The sequence below is a fragment of the Magallana gigas genome, chromosome 1 (genome assembly GCF_963853765.1).
Source record: "Magallana gigas chromosome 1, xbMagGiga1.1, whole genome shotgun sequence".
Lineage (NCBI taxonomy): Eukaryota > Metazoa > Mollusca > Bivalvia > Ostreida > Ostreidae > Magallana > Magallana gigas.
Genome location: NC_088853.1, coordinates 69,360,563 through 69,371,271, shown reverse-complemented (window position 1 = coordinate 69,371,271; position 10,709 = coordinate 69,360,563). Strand labels below are relative to the sequence as shown.

Below are 10,709 nucleotides of genomic sequence, written 5' to 3'. Positions count from 1 at the left end.
TCAATTATATTTAATGTAAAGTTTTTTTTTGTGGAGTTATCCGTTTTTCAAAGATTACACTTTCTCAAAGGTTACAAGTCTATGATAGGTTGGTTCTAAAACATCAATGGAATCGAATGTAATGATTTATTTGATGCATAACATCTATTTTTCCATTCAGTACAATGTTTCTTTTTTTCTTTGGAACACACCGTTCTTTGTTCTTCAATAATTTGATTCAGATCGTTTGAAGCAATGCATATATATCCCGCCGGTTAGCACACTGTTTATAAATAGAAAAATGAAGCGTTTATTCATTCACCAAGACTTTATGGACAATTGTCATGTTAGTGTCCTAAATAGACGTTTTAGGCCTGTGACCTACCCCTTTTTAATATGTATTATATTATAAATTAAGTGTGTCGATTGTCATGGCGATTGCTTTAATACATTGACGTCCTTGAAAAGGAGACCATTAAATTAAAATATAGAAAAATACCCAAACTGTAATGGTGAAATCCATGCATTTTTTTTTCTTTTTAGAATAACAGTTTATAGCTATACTAATTATATCTTTAGATTTCAGATAGATCTAATGGACCATCTGTTGACCACTCAGCCTCCTTAACGGTTTGACTAAATACTACATCTAATGATGTTTAACCGTTTGTATAGTTTACGTTTTTATTTATTACAGAATGGTGTGGCCGTAATTCTAAGATCATTTGCATAGTTATATCCAATTCCTCTCAATTATAAATGTACGACATGCATGCACCTATTATGGGCAAGATAAGCTTGAATCGATATGATGATTCAACATGTATGAATAATATTCATTTGTCTGAGCAATAAAGGAAAAAAAAATCTTCAACTAATCAGACTAAGGATCACAGTTTTGAGATAGCGAGATATTGTCCTTATTACAAGAACTGCACAGCACAGATGGTAAATTAATCTCTGAGTTTCACATGCAAAACAGAGCTCAATCACAGTAATGTTATACAAAACGTGTGATTGATTTATTTACGCGTTGTAAACGTAAAATTATGTTTAAATATTGTACGAAAAATAATTGTTTTTCTTTAATTTCTTAACTTTGCTTTATTTCTATTGTACAATAATCGAAATTTCATTCTCTGAATATATGTGTGTATAGACGTGCGGAGAGTCTTTCTGAAGCATAGTCGTCATGTATATGGCATTTCTCTAGTTCTGGCTAGTGGGTTTAACCTTTAGCGCTGTTGATAGAGTGCTCGCATTCCAAAGGACCCGGATTCCAACCCCAGCAGAGGTAATGTTTGTCCCTGTTACATAATCCTTGATGTTTAGTGCATATATTTAAAAAAGAACGATTCATGCATTTTTATTTAAAGAAAAGAAGTGTTTATAACATTTTTCATATCATGATCACATGGCAAAAACGCAATTTTATATGCAATTAAATACAATGTGAAACGATTCTGTTGACAACGCGTAGTCAACTACAAGTTAAGATTTATTGTGACATTGACTTCAGCAATCAAAGGGTAATCACAATTTAATGTATGTTTATAATTATAATTTATTGATATGCTACTTTAAATAAATAACGAATATAAAAATCAAAACATAACCAATGCTGAATGCTACATATGTCTCATTTCTAAATTGCTCCAGCATTGTATTTAAAGGGACCCTTCTCGTTTAGTATCAGCACATCTATTACCGTAATGCTTCTAAAAATAATAGCAGAATATGTTTTTGTCCCTTTCCGACTGCTGATTTGTATTACAATGTCATACAATGAATTCAGTGGTCTCAAAGTTCATTTGATAGTCACTACAATCACTCCCGTCATTGGAGAGTACTGCTGAGGGCATATGTGATGAAGGATGTCTCACAAAAATGTGTTATTTTGTTGTTTTAATGTTGGCTGAAAAGAGAAATATAACTCTCTGTTTACATACTGGCTTCATTCAAACATAACTTTACAGAAAAAAATACAGTAACAAAACTCATAATCCCGACTGTCTGCAGGATATCTCATTGCCACTTCAAAATTAAAAACAAGTGAAAAGCTGTCAATGTGAGAGCTAACCGGGTTTTCTTTAATGTGAACTGTATCCATAATCCATGTCAACCCGTATCCAATGAAATGGTGTACCCTATATGCAATATTTTGCCAAAAAATGACAAAGTTCAAAACCTGGTTTTTTTGGGGTTTTTTTTAAATGATTACAAATCAAAATCCTAGCAATATGCACACCTCTGATATATGTACAATTGATCTGCAAAAGAACAACTTCCTATCTTGAAAACTGTAGGAGGAGTTATCCGTACAATAAGGGTACCCTTCTGGCAGCCGCCCGCCCGCCATTTTCACCATTTTAATAACCGGATTTTTTCGTTGGAAAACCCGGTTAAAAAGGAAGAAAAAAGGAAACATACATATTTAAATATCATTAGCTTTAAAAGAAGAAAAGTCTTCATACCTGATTAAAATTAAGCATGGTCGGTGGTGAAGCAGATGCCCGTCTCCATACAACAGTACTGATCGTTAACGTCTGAACAGAGAGCAGAACTAGGTCATTATAATATGTTGGTTAGTTGTTTTTAAGTGCTTACTATTTATTAAAAATAAAGAAAAAAAATAATGCAGATAAAGTTAATTTGTACAACAATTAAGTTTTATTGTTCTTATATATGGTAAATCATCTGTCGAGGGGCGTGGAAATGGTACCAGTATCTACTACAATGATATTTTGGGTGCTTACTTTTTATATGTTTTTGATTTATAAAATAACAAAATCAAAACTTTTTCAAGTAAAGAGTTTTTGAGGCAATTTGTATAAAAAAAACTTATACAAAGTGATTTTTTTCAATTTTAATTACATGTAATTAATATATATATTTATTATTATTTCTTTCGAAGACGAGGTCGGGATAAAATTTTTGCGTTTAACGACAATTTTCATGTACTCTAAATAATCGAATCTATCAGACAAAACATGCTATTTAAACTCAATTTTAATGTTTTCTTCGGAAATACCATCTGAAAACACATAATTAATATAAAATAAAGATAAATACGTCCACACCTGTTGTTCTTCTACACATCTTGGTCTTGGTCCTTAGCTTAATACTTTAAGTACTCACGATATATAAAAATATATTGATATTATCAATGGATAGCAAAAACTTCGAACGCTTTAAAATAATAAAAAAGAAAAATAATGTGTGTTTTGCATTTTATATTGATGTATGCATCGTAATAAATAATAAACGTATGATAAATAATAACAGTTAATATCACCTACATCTATAAGAAAATTGTTCATTTTTAATTGATGATTGAGAGTAGGAATTACGCTCGTCGACAGCAAATTATTTAACAATTTATACAAGTAATGCAACAGTCGCTGATTTGATAAGTCATAGTTTACTTGCATCGTCGGTTGTCGCAAAGCAAGTTGATTAAAGTTACATTTAAACATTATAATTACTTATTCATTTTGATGATCACAAAATGCTGGAATAAAAAAACACCCTCCACCCTAAAAAAATGATAAATGATTAACAGAATAATCAACAGAAGATCACAAAATAAATATATGAAAAAAGGACCCCCCCCCCACTATAAAAACACACAAATAAACACATCAAAACAACCCCGCAAAACATTGTTATGTTGAATTTTTAAAGTTTTAATAATTGTTTTAAACATTTAAATTAAGCAACATACACTTTATTCTTTCAATCGGCTGATAGCTGCATTTTTTCTTCTCCTAAATTTATGGTAATTATATATCAATCTTCTTACTTCATCTCCCAACAAACTTCTTAATTCAAATATAAAGGAATTAAACCGTGAATATAAATCAAAACAATCTAATGACTTGATTTCAATCCACCACAGCGTCTTCCAGGAAACTATGAGGCAATCGTCTGTATGGTCCTAAGTATATTCAGTGAAATAACATCTACTATATTTTAATTTTTAATTCAGAATTTTGTTCATATCATTTATTTAGTCACCAATCGGGTCGTCATCCGTGTAGCAAAAAAGTTTCTTTTTTAAATTAAGGACAAAAAAAATCAAAATGTTATATCATAACTTAATGAACAAAAAATATATATTTAGGAGGAATAACAACTTTAAAATGAACTGTGAACATCCAAGTTTATAGTTAAAAAGTAAAAGTTGCATTGATACATGTATCGTAATGTACATTTGACCCCTTATCAGAAATATTTTATTATAGAAAATTTTCCTATTTTCTACATATTGTATCTTTATATTGTAATTGTGTTTCAAACTATTTCAGGAACAAAATGCACAAAAAGTAACTGATATCTTTTGTCACTATAAAACCCATTTCGCCGCAAGGAAATACTTTCTTTCACTTGATAATCAGTTTCGTAAATATTCACACTTATCACGGCGATGAGTGAAATATCTATCTAGTTAAGGTCAAACAAATTTTATGTAGCAAATCACTTTTCAATTAGAAATTTCTTTTGATGTTTGATCTACTCAATTAGTGTCAGGTCATCGGATTAAGCCCCTTTGTCTGAACCCACGCTATACTATCCTTTTGTCAAGAGGCCCTCGCAAGGGAATCCTATCTTTTTTTTTATTGATACAAGAAGTAATTAACCTATAATGTACCTCACCTGGACTAAGTCGATTTTTGTCCCAAGATCCCAGCGCGTCACTTTATGCTGGACCCTTGTGGAATAAATATCTTTATTGTATATCGACTCCATTTATCAATTACAGGTAGGACATTATTTTATATACATTTTTAAATGCATTTTTATTACAACTATTTGTCTTTTTAAAGGGTAAAACGTTCAACTTTTTCTGTCATTGAATTTTACCTTATCTTGAAATTACATTTATATACATGTATATTACATGCTTTGATAAGAAAATATTGTTAGCCAAAAATATTAACTGGAATGTTTATTTTCTCAATCATTTTATGTTCATAATCATTTTCCCATCTGTTCTAATATTTTGTTATTTGATTTATTTTTGATTCTCTTACTTATCAATAATTACTATTCCCCGCTTTTCACTTTGATAATTGCAAACGCGTCTTCCGGAATTACCACGTGATTGGTTCTAAATTTAGTCATTGTTTATACTTCCGCCCAAGAGGAAATGCGGGTTTTACAAATCTATTTCGTTAAGAGAATGCGTATTTCATTATATAATTACAATCGATCGTTCCTAAATTATAATGTAAGTGTTTAACATGTTTATTTTTATCTACGCTTTCTTTTATTTGAACTTAAGATCTATATTTAACTTTAATCACTCTACGTCTTCATTTCGGCTCGTCAACATAGCCGAGTACATGTGTACTCGCGCTAAGTATAGGTTCGTAGCTTACTACTACATGTAGACAAATATAGTTGACTTTTCAATAATTATGGTCCTCATCATAGCCAAGCGATCTCTCCATTTTAGTTAATTTTCCCCTTATTTTAATTTTTATTTATAATCATATGATATAGCTATGTACTTATAAAACACAGATTTAATGTGGTCAATATTCACTTAGCATGTGTATATGTTACAGTTGTGTTAGAGTATGCAAAGACTCATTTTTATTGTGGTCCTTTTTATGTTGCATCTCTATACATATTTTGTAAAGACTCATTGTTTAGTACTCTGTTTTATTTGTCATCACTTTTATCATTTGTTTATAATTCACTTTATGCTGGACCCTTGTGGAATAAATATCTTTATTGTATATCGACTCCATTTATCAATTACAGTACAGAAAACCAACTTTAACAACAACAACCCTAAGCACGAAATATTTTTCGTGACAAATGGTGGACGAACACGGATCATCCCTATGAAAAGTCAACCCAGCTACTACTACCTTAGAAACAGAGAAAAACCAGGTGACACCATCTTAACTTGAAAGTCATAGTGAAGATCCACTAGACATAAACCAGCAACAAAGAGAACCTGAAATCCACTTTGAAAATCAACAATCTCACAGTTCTGTTGAACAACCATCAAATCAACAACACCAGATGAGTGACAATCAACAAACCAATCAAATATTAGAAGACAATAATCCAACAGAACAACAAAGTACCCAACAACAACCAACAAAACAACAAAGTACCCAACAACAACCAACAGAACAACAGAATCAACCAAACAACATCAAAATGGCCACAGGCGTAAAACTACTTCACTAAATATTCACACTTATCACGGCGATGAGTGAAATATCTATCTAGTTAAGGTCAAACAAATTTTATGTAACAAATCACTTTTCAATTAGAAATTTCTTTTGATGTTTGATCTACTCAATTAGTGTCAGGTCATCGGATTAAGCCCCTTTGTCTGAACCCACGCTATACTATCCTTTTGTCAAGAGGCCCTCGCAAGGGAATCCTATCTTTTTTTTTATTGATACAAGAAGTAATTAACCTATAATGTACCTCACCTGGACTAAGTCGATTTTTGTCCCAAGATCCCAGCGCGTCACTTTATGCTGGACCCTTGTGGAATAAATATCTTTATTGTACATGTATATCGACTCCATTTATCAATTACAGGTAGGACATTATTTTATATACATTTTTAAATGCATTTTTATTACAACTATTTGTCTTTTTAAAGGGTAAAACGTTCAACTTTTTCTGTCATTGAATTTTACCTTATCTTGAAATTACATTTATATACATGTATATTACATGCTTTGATAAGAAAATATTGTTAGCCAAAAATATTAACTGGAATGTTTATTTTCTCAATCATTTTATGTTCATAATCATTTTCCCATCTGTTCTAATATTTTGTTATTTGATTTATTTTTGATTCTCTTACTTATCAATAATTACTATTCCCCGCTTTTCACTTTGATAATTGCAAACGCGTCTTCCGGAATTACCACGTGATTGGTTCTAAATTTAGTCATTGTTTATACTTCCGCCCAAGAGGAAATGCGGGTTTTACAAATCTATTTCGTTAAGAGAATGCGTATTTCATTATATAATTACAATCGATCGTTCCTAAATTATAATGTAAGTGTTTAACATGTTTATTTTTATCTACGCTTTCTTTTATTTGAACTTAAGATCTATATTTAACTTTAATCACTCTACGTCTTTATTTCGGCTCGTCAACATAGCCGAGTACATGTGTACTCGCGCTAAGTATAGGTTCGTAGCTTACTACTACATGTAAACAAATATAGTTGACTTTTCAATAATTATGGTCCTCATCATAGCCAAGCGATCTCTCCATTTTAGTTAATTTTCCCCTTATTTTAATTTTTATTTATAATCATATGATATAGCTATGTACTTATAAAACACAGATTTAATGTGGTCAATATTCACTTAGCATGTGTATATGTTACAGTTGTGTTAGAGTATGCAAAGACTCATTTTTATTGTGGTCCTTTTTATGTTGCATCTCTATACATATTTTGTAAAGACTCATTGTTTAGTACTCTGTTTTATTTGTCATCACTTTTATCATTTGTTTATAATTCACTTTATGCTGGACCCTTGTGGAATAAATATCTTTATTGTATATCGACTCCATTTATCAATTACAGTACAGAAAACCAACTTTAACAACAACAACCCTAAGCACGAAATATTTTTCGTGACAAATGGTGGACGAACACGGATCATCCCTATGAAAAGTCAACCCAGCTACTACTACCTTAGAAACAGAGAAAAACCAGGTGACACCATCTTACCTCAACAACAACTTGAAAGTCATAGTGAAGATCCACTAGACATAAACCAGCAACAAAGAGAACCTGAAATCCACTTTGAAAATCAACAATCTCACAGTTCTGTTGAACAACCATCAAATCAACAACACCAGATGAGTGACAATCAACAAACCAATCAAATATTAGAAGACAATAATCCAACAGAACAACAAAGTACCCAACAACAACCAACAAAACAACAAAGTACCCAACAACAACCAACAAAACAACAGAATCAACCGAACAACATCAAAATGGCCACAGGCGTAAAACTGAAGAAATTCGATGGAAGTGAAAATGTGTTCATATGGTTGTCAAACTTTGAAAATTGGCAAAAGTTTCACAATGAAAGTGATGCACAGGCACTGCTAGCCATTGGCTGTAACTTTGAAGGACAAGCCGCTACATGGTTCCACTCTTTAACAGATCAACAGAAATCCAATATGCAACAATTCAAACAGTGCCTGAAAGACAGATTTGCTCCAAATGAAGCAACTTTTTCACTAATGGGAATCAAACAAGACATTTCAGAAAACACAGATGCTTACCTCGCAAGAGCAGAGAAAATAGCCCTCGGACACAATCTACCTGAATTGTACAAGGTACAATTTATAGTCAATGGCCTACACAACAACATTAAAAGCCGAATCATTGCCAAACAGCCAAAAACATTCCAGACACTGAGAGAGGCAATTGTGATCGCCAAAGCCGAACTTGAATGCACAGAAAATACCGGTAACCCTTTTTCCGAAGTGACCTTAAAAGCCTTTGCCGCACAAATCAAAGACTCCCTTCGAGAGGAACTTTGCTCATTGTCTGCAACCAACTCAGACCCAGGAAACAGACAAACCAAAAACCGCAGGCAGCAACCATGGCAGCAACCAGCCCAGCAACCGTGGCAACGTCCCCAACAACAACAGTGGCAGCAACCAGTTCCGCAATCATGGCAACGACCCCAACAACAACAATGGCAGCAGTACCCACATCAACCTCCCCAGCAACAATGGCAACAAACCCCCCAACAACAGTGGCAGCAGACCCTAACAGCAGCACATGGAAACCAGAGAGGAAGATCATGCCCAGGGTGTGGTAAGTCTTGTTATCCAAGATATTCTTGCCCAGCATATAATCACTTTTGTACAAAATGCGACACATGGAGTCATTTCGAAGAAGTATGTCGTGGTAATCGTAGAAAACCAAACTTTACTTTGACACGACAACACTACACCACTAACCAATCACAGTAGGGACGCGCGCCTATCCTTAACAAGGATAGGCACCACACACACACTAAAACTGCATGTTCTTCACTAACAGTTAGAACAAAGCATGACCAAATTAACTCTAACAGCACAAATCATAGCATGCAAAGCACATCAACAGCTCCTCAACCAGAAACCCCCAACCCCAAAGCTAACCAAACTAGCTCTACAGAATCAGTTAATTTGATCATGCCTGTAATGAAAAACACTGTTAGTGTAGAAATTCATGGTTTTCCCATACAAGCATTAGTCGACACGGGTGCAACTATCTCGTGTGTAGCTTCATCTATTATAACCAAGTTAGGTATTGATAGTAGTAAGTTACAGTCGATTGGTGTAGCAGAAGCAGTTGCTGTGGGTGGTGAAAGACATTGTAGCCTTGGCGTAGTATCCCTACCTGTTTCTTTTGCTGGTGTGTCATTTGTACATAATTTTCAGGTCTTTGAAAAATTCCATCAACCACTAATTATTGGCCTTGATTTCCTCAAAACTCATGAAGCCATTTTCAACATTGCCCAAAACACCCTCTTCATCAAAGACCCAGACACCCATCAAACCTTTAGTATAGATTTGCAAGCAGGCTTGGCTCAAGTTCGTCACTCTGTTACCATCGAACCCAGATCTGTAACTTCTGTACAAATTAAGATTCAAAATCTACCTAGCAATTCACTTGTTTTGCTCGAACTCTCACATCTTTTACCAGAAAAAGGTCTTGCAGGTGCCAAATGTCTTATTGACACCTCTCACAATGATGTTCAATGGATGCAAATTATAAATCCCAATGACCAACCTATCACCTTGTCCTCAGATACTACAATAGCTGCAGCTTGTAGTGTCAATCCAGAAACTGTTACATCTCTTGACATTCCTGTCAAAAGCAAAACAACCAAATCTGAAGATAAAAATGAGCCTCTTGAATTCGACCTCTCAAACTCTGATTTAAACCTCCAACAGAAACAAACTCTCCTCACTTTCCTTCAAAAATATAAATCAGTTTTTGCTAAAGAACTTTCAGAACTTGGTAATTGTTCGCTTCAACCTCATAGAATTGAAACAGGTAATGCCCCTCCAACCAGACAGCGCTTTTACCGACAATCACCAGTGGTCAATGCAGAGATGAATCGTCAGCTAGACGAAATGCTCGAAGCCGACATCATTGAAGAATCAACTTCCATGTGGCAGAGCCCTGTTGTTATGGTCAAGAAAAAGAACGGTCAACTTCGCTTTGCTGTTGATTATAGAAAATTAAATGCAGTCACCAAACAACATACATTCCCATTACCGCGGCTTGAGGATGTATTTGATACCATCGGTATTTCTAAAGCGAACATCTTCTCTACCCTTGACTTAGCATCAGGATTTTGGCAGATACCAATGGACCCAGAAACGGCCCACAAGTCAGCATTTGTTACACCCACAGGTGTCTATCAGTGGAAGAGAATGCCATTTGGGTTAGTCAATGCACCTGCTAGTTTTCAAGCTCTTATGACTCAGGTACTCAGAGGTTTAAACTGGAAGTTTTGTCTAGTGTATGTAGATGATATTCTGGTCTTTTCAAATTCATTTGAGCAGCATATTCATCATCTTCATCAAATTTTTTCTCGCCTTGAGAATGCAGGTCTTACTCTGAAGCCTAGCAAGTGCTCTTTTGCTCTCCAGAAAGTTCATTACTTAGGTCATGTAATTACCAAAGATGGAGTGCAAGTTGACATAACAAAAACAGATG

General features: G+C 33.8%; 1 protein-coding gene across 1 annotated transcript; it reads left to right on the top strand.

Annotated features, from left to right (window-relative positions):
• The first annotated feature begins 6,517 nt into the window (after positions 1–6,517).
• On the top strand, positions 6,518–9,131 carry LOC117692861 (putative uncharacterized protein DDB_G0268364). The gene is made up of 2 exons (XM_066076705.1): positions 6,518–7,017; positions 7,557–9,131. The coding sequence occupies exon 2, from the start codon at positions 7,640–7,642 to the stop codon at positions 8,966–8,968; it is 1,329 nt and encodes a 442-aa protein (XP_065932777.1). The 5' UTR covers positions 6,518–7,017; positions 7,557–7,639; the 3' UTR covers positions 8,969–9,131.
• The last annotated feature ends 1,578 nt before the right edge of the window (positions 9,132–10,709 follow it).